Source organism: Elephas maximus, chromosome 8 (assembly GCF_024166365.1).
Source record: "Elephas maximus indicus isolate mEleMax1 chromosome 8, mEleMax1 primary haplotype, whole genome shotgun sequence".
NCBI classification, from domain to species: Eukaryota; Metazoa; Chordata; class Mammalia; order Proboscidea; family Elephantidae; genus Elephas; species Elephas maximus.
In genome coordinates, this window is record NC_064826.1 from 84,690,359 (window position 1) to 84,707,083 (window position 16,725).

At 40.2% G+C, this 16,725-nt stretch overlaps 1 protein-coding gene across 2 annotated transcripts in view; it reads left to right on the forward strand.

Moving 5' to 3' along the window:
- Positions 1-11,735: 11,735 nt before the first annotated feature.
- FAM221A (family with sequence similarity 221 member A) overlaps positions 11,736-16,725 on the forward strand; it is a 37,494-nt gene continuing 32,504 nt past the window's right edge. For both annotated transcript variants that reach the window (XM_049893830.1, XM_049893831.1), the window contains exons 1-2: positions 11,736-11,891; positions 13,689-13,862. In XM_049893830.1, the coding sequence (XP_049749787.1) occupies positions 11,827-11,891; positions 13,689-13,862 (239 nt within the window). In that variant the 5' untranslated portion in view covers positions 11,736-11,826. The remainder of the gene's footprint in view (positions 11,892-13,688; positions 13,863-16,725) is intronic.

The window sequence follows — 16,725 nt, forward strand, 5'->3', positions numbered from 1 at the left end:
TCATCTAATGGTCTAGTCACCATGTCCCAAGCCGTGGCTAAGGGAGGAAATCTCAGCAATTGCTGGGTGTGCAACTACTTGCCACGCTCTGGTGCCCCCCAAGTCCTATGGCTGCCCTGGTTTTCCACTAAGATAAAATTATGTATGAAGGTGTGTTAACACACCATGCTCCCCGAGCACCTAGAAGCACAAGATTAGTACAGTACCCTTTCTCCATCCCTTACTTTTCCCTCTCTAACCTGTATAACCATAGTGAAAAAAGAAGATGGGAATTAAAGTCCCAAGTACCCCAAGTATTAATAAGCCAACAAATCTTCAGGGATTTCCAGCTTCTCTCTTCATGCAGTGACTCCTTTGTCAACCCCTATCTGTTACATTTTGATTGAAACATTCCAGATTTCCCAAATAAAGATTTGTCTTTCTGTGCCCCACCAGGGTATACTTTTCTATGTGGAAGAAGGCCATACCCCAATAGTGAGTCACCCAATTTGTCTGAGTCACCCTGGACTTGGGCCATCCAGTGCTTAAATGGGATACACTTTGTAGGCCAATACACCTTAGGATTCCTGGTCTTTCCCACCCAACTCTATTGTACCACTAGCATTCCACACCCATCAAGGGGAAAGTGAGATGTTTTCTCTGTAAATCCCGTCACATTAAAAACCCAGAGTGATAGATATAACCCAGTGCTAGAAGAAACCGGTTTTAGATAGTAGTTTCTCAAGACAATAATCCCCAGACTAAGAATGTACTATATAGAAATACCTATTAAAAACCTCTCAAATACAATCCATTTATTAGCCATGAGTACTGAAAGAGCCCTGAAATCCCTGCAAGCCTCCTTGAATTCCCTAGTGGTAGTGGTCTTAGACAACAGAATTGTACTAGACTTCTTATTAATCAGGGGGCATTTGTGCCATAATTAATAAGACTTGTTGTACCCAGATCAACACTTCAGGGGAAGTGGACGTTGGATTGAAAGCGATCCATAAAGTTGCTGAATGGACAGATCCCATAGCACGGCCCAGTGGACCATGGAATTGGATCTCGAACCTATTCCCATCTATAGGATCTTGATTAGTCCCCCTTGTAACCTTGGAAATCATAATTGTAATTGCATGTGTTTGTGTTCCATGTTTTACAAAAATCTTTGTCAAAAGAACTGAGACCACTTTAAAAGCAGGAAATACACTTGCCCTGGTTGGTCGAGAGAATTCTCTGGTCAACCTAGGGGATGCTCACCATTTAATTCACTTAGACGCTATTGCCTTTTATACTAACTCTATTTCTAACACCCACCCTAAATAAATGTATCCCGACTCCATGGCCCTCATCAGCAAGAAGTAGCCAGACTGAGCGATGCCCCGTTTCCCAAGCTTGAGAAACTTTCAGAAAAAGGGGAGGATTGAAGTAGGGAAAATATATATTCCCCAGTGTTTTAGTATTGAAGTAGGGAGAATGTATTTTCTGTATGGGCTGTGATTAATCTCTAGTCTTTGAAACGTAGTTACTTGCTCTGGAATCGGTCTCACGATTGTTCCTTTGCAGAAAAATAAGGTAATCAAGATTTTTTTTATTGATTAAACTATGTTCCTCTCCCAGGGGGCAGAACAATGAGCGATACCATCAGGACAGAGGTACCTGAACAAAACTCAGATCCATCTTGTGATTGAAACCAGGATGGTGTCAAGAGACCTGCAAGACTTCAATAATAGGTCACTTCATCATCATGTCCACCTCAAAGAAGAACCAACATTCCCGGAAATATCTAAACCCTGACCTCCTCTCTATAAAACCCTTTAGTTAGCCGTTTTGAGTCAGACAGAATTTGGGAGGAACTTATCCCCTCTGTCTCTTGGGTACCAGTATTCAATAAAGCCCTTTTGCTGCTTACCTTCTCCTGTCTCAGTATTGGCTTTGTGGCAGGCGGCTCGAATCTATGATTTGTAGTAACGCTTCTTGGTTTTTTCAGTGGACAGAGCTAGAAAATATGTAATTTAAAAAAAAATGTGTATACTGGTACTTACAACTATGATTTAAAGTTACAAATCATCTCAAGTTCAGTACTGACTTCTGCAATAAGGTTCAGGTTCTTAAATACATAAGGTGTAAAAATTATTAGGGGAAAAACGTTAATTCAACTATAATGATGTGAAATTCCCTACATAAGAAAACAGATGCTTTATAAAATGATGTAGAATGGCTGTTTTATTCCTTTCAAAGGAATTAAAATAAAAATCTTTATACTTATCAACTTTTACATATATGTATAATTAGTAGGAAAAGGAGCTTCAGAGATAATTATAAGGAATTCAATAAAATAAATAAAATACAGGTCCAGATTTACTTAATAGTAAGAGACATCTTTTAGCCAATAAATAAAAATCTCATTTTTCAAAGGAATTTTCCAAATTCTTCCATCAGCCTGACATTTTTGCTGCATTAATAGTAATCCAATAAATTAAGCACGTCAAGGGGTTTAGAAATTTTCCAGATACACTGAAATTTTTGTGTTAATAATTATAATAAAACTTGACCTGTTTATAGGAGAACTTTTGAAGGTAGTTATTATTCTTTATTTAAAGCTAAAAGTGTGAAGCAGGGTGTACTGGCTGGTGTGATTGGTCCTGATTATTGACAGGAAATTTGATTGATATTACATAATGGAGGTAAAGAAGAGTATGGCTGGAATACAGGAGATCCCTTAGGGTATCTCTTAGTACTACCATGCCCTGTGATTAAAATCAATGGAAAATTACAGCGACTCAATTCCGACAAGACTACCGATGGCCCAGACCCTTCAGAAATGAAGGTTTGGGTCAACCCAAAGAACCATGACCAGCTGAGGCACTTCCTGAGGGTAAAAGGAATACAGAATGGGTGGGGGAAGAAGGCAGTTCTAAATACCAGTTATGACTATGTGACCAGTTGCAGAAACGAGGACTGTAATTGTTATGAGTATTTCTTCATTGTATGTATGCATTAAATATTTTTGTTTTCTTCACTTACAAAATATAAAATGTAAACGGGGCTAGTGCATTTTTGGTGGTACATGTTAGTTGTATCATGTTAGGTGCAAGTATGACTTTGTAATTGTCTTTACTTAGAGATTATGTATGGTTTAAGGAAATGCTTACAGGTGCCAAGTTGACAAGAGGTGGACTGTGATGGTTAACATTGTGTCTCAACTTGGCTGGGCCATGATTCTCAATGGTTTGGCAGTTATGTTATGATGTAATTTGGCAGTTATGTAATGATGTTATCCTCCATTTTGTAATCATTTCATGATGTGATCTGATATGATCAGCCAATCGGTTGTAGGGGAGTTTCCTTGGGGGTGTGGCCTGTATCCAAAATATGTGGATGTTCGAGCAAAGCTCACTGACCTTTGCTTGCTCTGGATCCTGTATCTGGCTCATCATCATCTTACCTCTGGTTCTTGGGACTTGAGACAGTGGCCTGCAGTATTGCTTGTTGATTTTGGGATTTCTCTGCCTCCACAGCCCATGAGCCAGCAGCCTGCCATCTGACATGATGATCTTGGGTTTGTCAGCACCCACAGTTACATGAATCAGGAGAAGCCTCCAGCCTGATGCCTGACCCATGGACTTGGGACTTGCCAGCCTCTACATTAGCCATTTCCTTGAGATAAATCTCTCTCTCACTATATATATATTTGCTTTACTGGTTTTGCTTCTCTAGAGTGCTCAGCCTAAGACACAACAGAAGGAAGCAAAAAAAAAAAAAAAAAAGAAAGAAAAGGGATTATTTTTAACTTATTGTCTTAATTTTAAAATGTAAGATGACTAAATGTACTAATGAAATAATTTAAAAGCAAAGGGATCTTTCCTTATCTGAATACAGTTACTTTTCTATTTTAATTTCAAACTATCTGGGATACAATATTCACTTCAGTCGTAACTAGAAAATGAAATGATACCAACAAGGTATATAGCAATTCGAATTATAAAGTTTCACTAAAGACAAAATTAATAAACCAGGGGCTAGCTCTATATTAAGGACCTTTAAGATTTTTAAAGTATATCCCCAATGTGTTTTTAAACATTATTTTGTATTCCCTTAACATTTACCAAACACATATTTTGTGTCAATGCTGTACCAGCTACCTGAGGTTACAAAATTATATAGCTGCTATCCTTTATTAAGACCTAACTATATGTCAGCAAATGGTAGCAGCGCTGGAGGCGCTCACTCGTCTACGCCAAGGAATATGGAAGACAGCTTCCTGGCCAACTGACTGGAAGACATCCATATTTATGCCTATTCCCAAGAAAGGTGATCCAACCAAACGTGGAAATTATGGAACAACATCATTAATGTCACACGCAAGCAAAATTTTGCTGAAGATCATTCAAAAATGGCTGCATCAGTATGTCGACAGGGAACCGCCAGAAATTCAGGCTGATTTCAGAAGAGGATGTGGAACCAGGGATATTGCTGATGTCAGATGGATCCTGGTTGAAAGCAGAGAATACCAGAAGTATGTTTACCTGTGTTTTAATTTCTATGCAAGGGCATTCGACTGTGTGGATCATAATGAGTTATGGATAACATTGCAAAGAATGGGAATTCCAGAACACTTCATTGTGCTCATGAGGAACCTTTACATAAAGAGGCAGTTGTTCAGACAGAACAAGGGGATACTGATTGGTTTAAAGTCTGGAAAGGTGTGCATCTGGGTTGTATTCTTTCACCATACCTATTTAATTTCTACGCTGAACAAATAATATGAGAAGCTGGACTATATGAAGAAGAATGGGGCATCAGGATTGGAAGAAGACTCATTAACAACCTGGTTATGCAGAAATGGCACAACTTTGCTTGCTGAAAGTGAAGAGGACTTGAAGCACTTACTAACGAAGATCAGAGACCCCAGCCTTCAGTATGGATTGCACCTCAATATAAAGAAAACAAAAATCCTCACAACTGGACCAATAAGCAACATCCTGATAAATGGAGAAAAGACTGAAGTTGTCAAGGATTTCCTTTACTTGGATCCAAAATCAACACCCATGGAAGCAGCAGTTGAGAAATCAAATGACATATTGCATTGGGCAAATCTGCTGCAAAGGACCTCTTTAAAGTGTTGAAGAGCAAAGATGTCACCTTGAAGACTAAGGTGCACCTGACCCAAGCCACAGTATTTTCAATCGCAACATATGCATGTGAAAGCTGGACAATGAATAAGGAAGACCCAAGAAGAATTGACACCTTTGACTTGTGGTGTTGGTGAAGAATACTGAATATACCACAGACTGCCAAAAGAATGAACAAATCTGACTTGTAAGAAGTGCAACCAGAATGCTCCTTAGAAGCAAGGATGGCGAGGCTGCATCTTACATACTTTGGACATGCTGTCAGGAGGGATCAGTCCCTGGAGAAGGAAAAGTACAGGGTCAGTGGAAAAGAGGAAGATCCTCAATGAGATGGATTGACACAGTGGCTGCAACAATGAGCTCAAGCATAACAATGATTGTAAGGATGGTGCAGGACTGGGCAGTGTTTCGCTCTGTTGTGAGTAGGGTCACTATGAGTTGGAACTGACTCGATGGCACCTAACAAGAAAATACGTCAAGTAAATCCTTTACAAAGATTATCTCAATTCTCACAGGAGAGGTAATTTTACTGTCTTTGTACACAATGAACAAACACAGGTTTTCAAAACAGCTCTGCTTTCACAACCAATAGAAAGAAAATAGATAAAATTGGACTTTTTCAAAATTAAAACCTTTTGTGCATCAAACACCAAAAAAGTGAACAGATATCCTACAGAATAGGAGAAAATAGTTGGAAGCCACAAGTAAATACTCAGAATATATAAAGAATGTCTACAACTCAACAACAGGAAGAAAAACAACCTGATTAAAAAATAGGCAAAAAACTTGAACAGGCCTTTTTCTCCATAAGAGATATACAAATGGCCATGTGGTGAGATGGAGCTAGAACCTGGAAAGAATTCCAGAAGTGCTAGATATTAATAAGGATTTTTTTTTGGGTTAACACTTCTCTCTCAATAATTGGTGGTTCACACAGACAATAAAATCAGTAATACATATAGAAGATTTGAAGAATGACCAAGTTTGTCGTATTGGTCATTGTCTCTAACAAATGAGGGATACTCTTTTTTATATTTAGAAATTTTTAAAACACTTCTAAATAACTAATACATAAAAAAAGAAATCACATAGTCCAAAGGACCAAAGGACCACATCTACCACAGCCTCCACAAGACTGAGTTCAGTATAACTAGCTAGTGCCAGCTACCACCACTGACTGCTCTAACAGGGATCACAAAAGAGGGTCCTGGACAGAGCTGGAGATAAATATAGAACAAAATTCTAACTCAAAAACAAAGGCCAGACTTACTGGTCTAACAGAGACTGGAGAAGCCCTGAGAGTATGGCCCCTGGACACCCTTTCAGCTCAGTAATGAAGTCACTCCTGAGGTTCAACCTTCAGCCAAAAATCAGATACCAACCACTGCCATCGAGTCGATTCTGACTCATAGCGACGCTATAGGATAGAGTAGGACTGCCCCGTAGAGTTTCCAAGGAGCGCCTGATGGATTTGAACTGTCAACCCTTTGGTTAGCAGCCGTAGCACTTAACCACTACACCACCAGGGTTTCCTGGTTCTTATAGGAATCTGCAATCTAAATTCACATCACCTGGGTAGTCCCCAAAACTTCAAGTCATGAATTCAGGACAGAACTATCAATAAACTACTTTGTGGGGGGGGGGGGAAACGTTCCTGAATCCAGTATCTAGTCAAGGCTCCAGATTTATGGACCAATTTACAGGAAATATGGAGGCTTGAGGAAACCCTGGTGGCATAGTTGTTAAGCGCTACGGCTGCTAACCAAAGGGTCAGGTGCTCCTTGGAAACTCTATGGGGCAGTTCTACTCTGTCCTATAGGGTCACTATGAGTCGGAATCGACTTGATGGCACTGGGTATGGTTTTTTGGTTTATGGAGGCTTGAAGAACATATTAAATGATACTTTTATGCAAATGATTAAGTCCAGGAAGATATTCTACAGGAAAAAATGATCCAGTTTCTTCAGCAAATAAATGGTCGAAAAAAGCAGAGTGGGGGAAAGAGGACTGTTTAAAATTACAAGACTTTAAGCACATGTAAACCAAATGCTAACAGTAGACCTTGCATGGATTCCAATTAGAACAAAATCAGGGAAATATGAATAAAGACTAGGTATTAGGTGCTGTCAAGGAATTATTTGTCAGGTGTGATAATGGTAATGTAGATTTTTCTAAAAATTCTAATCTGTGAGAGACACATGCTGAAGTATTTATGGGTAAAAAGATATATCTGTTTTAAAATACTCCAGAAAAATTATTAGGAGAGGGATAGATAAAATAAGAATGGCAAAATACTGATAATTGTTGAAGCTGGGTGATGAGTACATTTTACTGTTCTCTCCACTTTTGTGGATCTAAAATAGTCCATTAAAAAAAAAAAAGGAAATGAAACAGTTTCACAGGGTAGCTCTCCTAAGCACATCTGTGTCAGAAACAAATGCAAAACATCTCTCGAAGAAGACAACTTCAAGCTAGGCCTTTAAAAATTCTCACTAGTAAGTGTTTTCAAGAGCAATGATACCATGAGAGAACCATTAGAAATGCTACAGCAGTAACATGCCTGGGAAGGCTTTGTTGTTGTTGTTAGGTGCCGTCAAGTTGGTTCCGACTCATAGTGACCCTCTGTACAACAGAAAGTAACACTGCCCGGTCCTGTGCCATCCTCACAATCGCTGTTATGCTTGAGCCCATTTTTTGCAGTCATTGTGTCAATCCACCTCATTGAGAGTCTTCCTCTTTTTCACTGACCCTCTACTTTACCAAGCATGATGTCCTCCAGGGACTGATCTCTCCTGGTAACATGTCCAAAGTATGGAGACAAAGTGTCACTATCCTCACTTCCAAGGAGCTGTACTTCTTCCAAGACAGATTTTTTTTTCATTCTTTTGGCAGTCCATGATATGTTCAATATTCTTTGCCAACACAATTCAAAGACATCAATTCTTCTGTCTTTTTTATTCACTGTCCAACTTTCATATGCATATGAGGCAACTGAAAATGCCATGGCTTTGGTCAGGCTCACCTTAGTCCTCAAAGTGATATCTTTGCTTTTTAACACTTTAAAGGGGTCTTTGGCAGATTTACCCAATGCAATATATCGTTTGATTTCTTGACTGCTGCTTCCATGGGTGTTGATTGTGGATTCAAGTAAAATAAACTCCTTGACAACTTCAATATTTTCTCTGTTTATCATGATGCTTATTGGCCCAGCTGTGACGGTTTTTGCTTTATGTGGAGGCTTTATGTTAAGCAAAAGTTTTAGATACTGAAATTATCTGACACAGATTATGAAACAACAATAACTGATCGCTATCTTAAAGACACAAAAATGCAAACTTGAAAATACCTGCAGGAAGAATGAAAATATAAAAATTAGCAGAATTGAAAAATAACTTTTAGAAATGAAAAATAAAATAAAGAACTCAAAGGATAGGTCTAACAACAAACTGTTACTGTTGTTACTATATTTCTATGCAAATAACATGCACCTTCTACATTTGTTTGCCAACCACTCCCTCCCCATTGAGGTATTTTTGATAGCACTCTATGCTAATTTTTTTACAGCAACAAGTAAAAAAAATTTGGCCTGGCAACTGTTAGGAAAATACCTAGTGGGGTGAAGGTGCAGTTGGCAAACTTAGGAAACGTGTTATTTGCGTAAAAATGTGGTAGCTGCTGTTGAGTCAATTCTGACTCATCATGACCTCATGCGTGCAGAGTGGAACTGCTCCATTGGGTTTTCAAGGCTGTGACCTTTTGGAAGCAGATCGCAAGGCCTATCTTGTCTTCTAAGGCATCTTTGGGTGGGTTCAAACTGCCAACTTTTTGGCTAGTAGTCAAGTGCTTAACAATTTGTGCCACCCAGGGACTCCATAACAGCAAGCTAGACATAGTTAAAAAAATAATTTGTCAGCTGAAAACAGGTCAGAATAAAACAACCAGAATGCAGCAAAGAGCAAAAAAGATTGAAAAAAAAAAATGAAAGCAACGTTGAATGAACAAAATAAACACATTTTTGAGCAGAAAGAGTTTAATACCAACAGATCCTCTCTAAAATAAATTCTTAAAAAAATATAGTTCAAGTGGAAGAAAACTGATACCATATGGAAGATCTGAGATTCAGGAAGGAATGAAGTACAAAGAAAGCTGTAAGTTTGTGGCTAAGTCTAACACTGATTTGTTAAAACAACAAGATCTTACAGGGTTAAAAAAAAAAAGAATTAGGATAGTTGAAAATAATTCCATACAAGTTACAAGGAATAGGTTGGGATAAGACAAGAAATAAGATAAAAGTAAAGGATTGGAAGAAGAAATAAACAACTCATTTTAGAGGGACAAAATTATTACTTATGTAAACATGTTTTTGGAATAAAACAAATATTTATAGTTATCTTAAAATTAAAAAAAAATTTTTTTAATTAATAAAATGTTAGTAATATTGCAGGATACAATACCATTACATTAAAAAGCCAATTCTATTGCTATTTATCAGCAATAGTTAGAATATGTGATTTTAAAAAGATAACATTTAGAATAGCATGAAAAATATAAAACATTGAGAATATGACAAAATATGCAGAACTTTTATGGAGAAAATTGTAAGATTTTATTACATTAAAAAAACCCTAAATAAATGGAGGTATGTAAAAAATTCATGCATTGAAAGACTAAAAATTACAAAGATAACAATTACTCCCGAATTGATCTACGATTTAGTGCTATCCCAGTTGACGTTTCAATAGGTCTATTTTTTGCTTTTCAGACCTAAAATATTCAGGAAAGTAGTTTCTGAAATAAAGATCTACTTAAGTTCAGTGAATTATTTTTCTTATTTTTTTGCTGGCACTGGGTTTTTTTTTTTTTTTGGTTTTTTAAAAATGCCACAAGGAGTCCTGCTGGCACAGTGGTTAAGGGCTCAGCTGCTAACCAAAAGGTCTGCAGTTTGAATCCACCAGCTGCTCCTTGGATAACCCTATGGGGCAGTCTGACTGAAGGCAATGGGTGGATTTTTTTTTCAAATGCCACAAGGAGTCTTGGTGGCACAGTGGTTAAATGCTTGGCTGCTAACCGAAAAGCCTGTGGTGGTTTGAACCTACCAGCCACTCCATGGGAGAAAGATGTGGCAGTCTGCTTCCATAAAGATTTAGAGCCTTGGAAACTCTATGGGGCAGTTCTACTCTGTCCTACACGGCTGCTATCATTTGGAATCAACTTGACAGCAATGGGTTTGGTTTTTTTGGTTTTAAATGCCACAAGTTGGTGACAATAATGCTGACTCCCAGAGGTCCCCAGGTGGCACAAATGGTGATTTGAACCCACTCAGTGGCCTGGTGGTCTGCTTTTGTGAAGATTAAAATGAAACAACCCTCTTGAGCAGCTCTACTATGTAACACACAGGGTCACAGAATTGACTCTATGTCAACACGTTACAGGATTAACGTTGATCCCCAGAGAGTCTCACTGTTTAAGGCCTCCTTCCAGAGTAAGGATGGATTTCCCCACCCTTTTCCGACTTACTGGGTAGCTATGGGAGCCCTGGTGGTGTAGAGGTTTAGAATTTGGCTGCTAACCAAAAGGTCAACAACTCGAATCCACCAGTCGCACCTTGAAAACCCTATGGGGCAGTTCTACTCTTTTTTCCAAGTTGCTATGAGCACGAATGGACTCCTCAGCAGTGGGCTTTTTTTGGGGGCTGGGTAAGCCAAATTGTGGCCAAGTCCCTGGTTGGCGCAAATGGTTAAGTGCTGGACTCAACACCAACTAATGACAACAAGCCTAATTGTGGCCAAGTTACCACTTGCATGGTAATTCACCTTTTACAGAGACTTTGTGGAGAATCTTTCCAAAAGCTTAAAAAAAAAAGCCTAACTAGATTGTTTCTACTCATTTCCCTTAAACATGTCATTCGCTTTCTTTGAAGAACCTGTTGCTTTAGTAAAACCTCAAACCCAGAACTATTAATTTTATATCACAGTTTTTAAAAAATTCGTTTGAAAAGATGGCTGGTGATTATGGGGACCAGCCAAACCAAACCCGTTGCCGTGAGTCGATTCCAACTCACAGCGACCCAACTGGACAGAGTAGAACTGCCCCATGGGGTTCACCAAGGAGTGGCTGGTCGATTCGAACTGCGAACGTTTTGGTTAGCAGCCATAGCTCTTAACCACTGCACCACCAAGGCTCCAGAGATTATGGCTCAAACCAGAACATGTGCAAAAAAGCCACTTATATTTCAAGAGATGGATTACATGAAAGCGCTGTGCAAAGAAGCCATTTTTTGTGCGTCCCTTTCACGCAACGCATTGCACTCGTCTCAACTTCACAAGGAGCTTAAGGGAGAGGAGAATACCAGGACACAATCTGAGGACAGCGGCAAACGGCGCGCACCCCGCTCTGGGCGGGGCTGTGCTTGCAGAAAGCAAGGGTCTCGTGCCCCCGCGTGGGCGGTCTTCACCCTGGCCAATCCCGAGGCCGGTGCGGAAGGGGGCGAGGCCTCAGTCGGAGTAGGCGTGGCCCGGGGGGAAGAGAACGAGGCCTGGGATAGAGTAGGCGTGGCCCTATGGAGAGGGGTGAGGTCTCGGGCGGAGTAGGCGTGGCCCGGGGGAGTCGAGGAGGCGGGGCGGGGTCGGCTCTGGCTCTTCCAGCGTCTGCTCTCGCGCAGGTTGGGCTCTAGGCCCGCGGCCCGGCAGCCTTTCCCTTACTTGCCGGCCATGGAGCGGCTGACGTTGCCTCCTGGCGGCGCGGCGGCCGTGGACGAGTACCTGGAGTACCGGAGGTGAGTCGACGGCAGCGGCTCAAGGCCCGCATTCCGCCGTGGAGGCCTGGTAGAGCGGGGACAGGGTCCAGCGGGCGAGCGCAGAGCGCCCGAAATCTGTTCCCGGCTGTCGGGTGAGGCCGAGATTGATTTCAGGTTTGATCTTTCTGTAATTACAGATAGTAGTGAGACGTAGCTTTCAGTGCTGTAGTCTTTTCCGAGGCCATTTCAGAGGTCCGACCTCCTTCCTTTCCAAGCGGGATTATAAACCCTAGATTTATGTAAAGGTGTGATTGTTTCTCCTAAATGGACTTAGAGGAATTGCACATTGAGTACTGGGCACCTATATAAGTTAGCAAACATAAAGAGTGCGTAACTTGCGTTAATAAGTCGTGAACTTCCAAACGTGCTCCCGACCCCCGAGGTGATGGTTTTAGGAGAAGCACACCGAGTGGCGTAGTTTCGGTGGCTCTGGGGAGACTTCTCTCCCGAAACAGGAAAGGCAGCTGCCCCTTTAGCGGCTTTGGGCGCGATTCTTTGCCCTAAACCTGAGCCCTGATAAAGGCCAATGCTCCTGTTTTGACGTGTTCTTCGGTCTCATGAGAAAGGTTTTTGAAAGTTGGGAAAGTGGACAGATGGGAATTACTGGAATGGGGCTGGCAGCAGGGTGCGGGGCTGAGAGCGGGAGGGCGTGTGTGCACTGGCGGGAAGCAAGACATAGCCTCAGCCAGGAAATCTGAGCAAGAGTGATTGCTAGGCTTAACCTTGGTCTCCCCAAATCACCCAGGGGGAGTCCGGACAGATGGGTTTCCCAGGTGACTGCACTCTCTCTCACTGTTCCACTGGTGTAGTTTTGGGACGCTCTTAGTACTGCCTGGATATTCAGAATCGGCAAGGTGAGGCCTGAGGATGAGGAGCTTAATGGGTCAGCCCCCATCCCTGGTTTAGGTGGGTCCAGGTAATACTGGGAGCTTCCACCTAGCCCTCAGCATGGGCAGAACTGGTCCTTTAGCCTTTCGGTCTTTCCTTGGAAGCAAGTTGCTGGGCCTTGATGGTGACTGACAATTTAGGTATTTAGACATGTGGATTGTGGGCCTCCACTTGTCTCTTGCCTGGCCCAGAAAATGTTAGGGGAGGACCTGGTGGGAAATGATTTTTGCAAGCATAAATCACCTGGAACAATTCTCTATAAAAGTCTTGGAGGTGAGGGGGCGTTTGGATGTGGGATTGGGTTTGTGCAGACTCAAGGATTTATTTAAGTCTAACATTAAACTCCTGGCCAGGGTTTGGGGTTAGATAAAGGGTCACTGTGAGTTGGAATCAACTCAACGGCAACAGTTTTTTTTTTTTTTTTTTAAATGAGCATTAGTTGTGTTGGGCTACTACATTTATATATACATATATATATATATTTTTGGTAATTTTTTAAAGAAAGAAAATACTAGAACTGTTGGCACTTTATGTTCCAGCCTTTAATGAGAGAAATGAGCATGTGTGTTTCAGAATCACAGGAGAAATTGAGATGAATACTTGATGATTCTTAACCACATTCCATCAGTAAACATTATCAGTAAAGTCAAATGTTATGCATTTATTGACTCTCTTACTTTTCTTCTTTTTACTTATAATCTTATATGCTAATCAATAGTTTTATTACCTTCTTTGTAATTTGGCTGTTAGCATGTGCCTAAAGAAAAGATGCACGTCGAAGCAGCCTTTCCTTTGACTGTACAGGTATAGTTTAATTTTAGAGTTTAGTATTTCTAACCTGGAAAATAAATACGTAAAGCTTAAAAGAAGTATTTTCTTTTTTTGTAGAATTGTTGGTGAGGATGATGGAGGGAAACTTTTTACTCCTGAAGAATATGAAGAGTACAAAAGAAAAGTTCTACCTATGCGTCTACAGAACCGATTATATGTGAGCTGGCGATCACCCACTGGAATAGACTGTAAACTTGTGGGCCCAGAGACTCTGTGTTTTTGTACACATAGGTAAGATTTTTTTTATTGATAAGTTTCTTATGATTAGAAATATAAAACCATACCAGAGCATATCTTCTTTCTATAAATAGCACTATTTGTGATGACTGAGAAACTTTAAAAAATAGGCCTTTATGTAGTATATTGGAGCCCTGGTGGTACAGTGATTACGAATTCAGGCTGATAGCCAAAAGGTAAAAAAGTAGGCAATTCAAATCTACCAGGCATTCCTTGGAAACCGTATGCGGTTCTACTCTGTCCTATTGGGCTGCCATGAGTCAGAATCCACCCCAGGGCAATGGGTTTTTTTTTTTTTTACAGTATACTAGAAATTATCTAAAGGTCTTTTTTTTTTTTTTTAACTATAATTTAAGAATTTCTGTCATATCATATTAAAACGCATCATAGAGTCCTTTGCCTTAAGCAGCTCTCTCTTGCTATTGGTAAAAAAGACATTGGTGCCCCTGTGGCTTTGCCAGGGGTCTTTCACTTGGACTGGAGAGCAGAATCTGCCTCATCCCCATTGGACAAGGTAAAGGATAGATTGACTGGCTGCAGAACTGCTTTAAGAGTTACTTGAGTTGACCCACACTAATCACATGTTCCATCACTCATCTGTCAGTTTTTCGTACTGTGGTGGCTTGTGTGTTGTTGTCATGTTGGAAGCTTTGCCCCCGCTATTTCAAATACCAGCAGGGTCACCCATAGTGGAAAGGTTTCAGCTGAACTTCCGGACTATGACAGACTAGGAAGAAAGACCTGGTCATCTACTTCCAAAAATTAGGAAATGAAAACCCTAGAATCACAACAAAATATTGTCCAATATAGTACTTACTGGAAGTTGAGCCTTCTGAGTTGGAAGGTCCTCAAAATATACCGTGGGTGCAACAAACTCAAGTGATTGTGAAGATGGAACAGGATCAGGCTGCATTGTTGTGCATGGGGTGGCCATGATCCAGAGCTAGCTCAATGGTAACTAAAAATCATGTTCCCATTGCCGTCCAGTTGATTCTGACTCATAGCGACCCTATTGGACAGGTTAGAGCTGCCTCATTGGGTTTCCAAGGCTGTAATGTTTATGGAAGCAGACTGTCACATCTTTCTCCCATGGAGCGGCTGGTGGATTCAAACCATTGACCTTTCAGTTAGCAGCTGAGCGCTTAACCCCTGTGCCACCAGGCCTCCTTAGAAGTCATGTTACCCATCTACAGATAGAAGCATTTCTTCCCAAAATTTACTAATCTCCCTTTCTACTTGAAGAAACTGCTGTGTTGGTACCTTTCTGTAAACAACAATACATGCATGCTGCTTTTTATTACAAGTGATTGTGTTCCAAGAGAAGCATATTGAGGGCAGGAAATACATAAGACTCCAGTCATTGATGTGTGTTGCCTGTACCTGAGGTTTGCATTTTGCTGTATGCGCTCCTCTGAATTTCACTGCTGCTGCAGGTCATAGTTGTAAAGTTCAGAGTGACCAAGCTGCTTCATGGGAAAATCATTGGACCTTTTATGTATTTTCTGCTAGCAGCCTGAACTTTCTGTTCTAAAGAAACTATTAAAGGGAGCAGTCCCATTTTCATGGCAGTTTCCGAAGTTCTTTCTTAAGACTGTTTGTATAGTTGCTATTTACAGACTTGAAGTTTGCCAGAGGTTGTTAGGCAGTTGCTAGGATGAGTAATGTTTTATATAGATTGACTTTAATCTTAGTTAGCAACCCCAACTAAGAACACCTTGGAAGAATGGAGGGTGGAGGAATGGATTGTGAGGGTTATGTTGATATCTTTCAGAAACGAGGAGGAGTTTGGTAAATTTGTGATCATTCTGTAATTTACTGTTCCACAAATTTAATGCTAGTCCCTTTATCTATGTATAATTTGTACAGCATACAGTAGACCCTCAAAATTGATCCAGCCCAACTTCAGTGGAAAGCTTTTTCTTGAGTATTGGTAACACAGCAAGATCTCTGGCTAAACTATATTTTACCCTAATATATACATGCTTATTATTTTTTCTTATTAAGAAAAATTGGGAATAAATAGAAATGTAAAAAGAAGACTCACCCCCAAAGCCAGATGCCGTTAATATTTTTTTAGTACATTCACATAGTTTGTTTAGTTGTTAATTGTGTATCTGCATATAACATATTGAGCCATTTTTTAAATGACAGGATCACAAAACATGCTGCCATATTGTTATATAAAAAAAAAAAATTGGCAAAATCTAGGAAAATTTGAAGTCATCAAAAATGAGATGGAACACATAAAGATTGATATTTTAGGCATTAGTGAGTTAAAATGGACTAGTATTGGCCATTTGGAATCGGACAATCGTAAAATCCATTATGCCGGGAATGACAAATTGAGGAGGAATGGCGTTGCACTCACTGTCAAAAAGAACATTTCAAGATCTATCCTGAAGTACAGCACTGTCAGTGATAGGGTAGTATCTATACGCCTACAAGGAAGACCAGTTAATATGACCATCATTCAAATTTATGCACCAATCACTAATGCCAAAGTGAAGAAATTGAAGATTTTTGCCAATTTTTGCAGTCTGAAATTGATCAAACATGCAATCAAGATGCACTGATAATTACTGGTGATAGGGATGTGAAAGTTGGAAACAAAGAAGAAGGAAGGGTAGTTGGAAAATGTGGCCCTGGTGATAGAAACAACGCTGGAGATCGTGTGATAGAATTTTGCAAGATCAATGACTTATTCATTGCAAATACCTTTTTACAACAAAAGTGATGATTATACAAGTGGACCTTGCTGGATGGAATACACAGGGATCAAGAAGCTCAGTATCATCAATCAGAACAAAGCCAGGGGCTGACTGCAGAACAGACCATCAATTGCTCATATGCAAGTTCA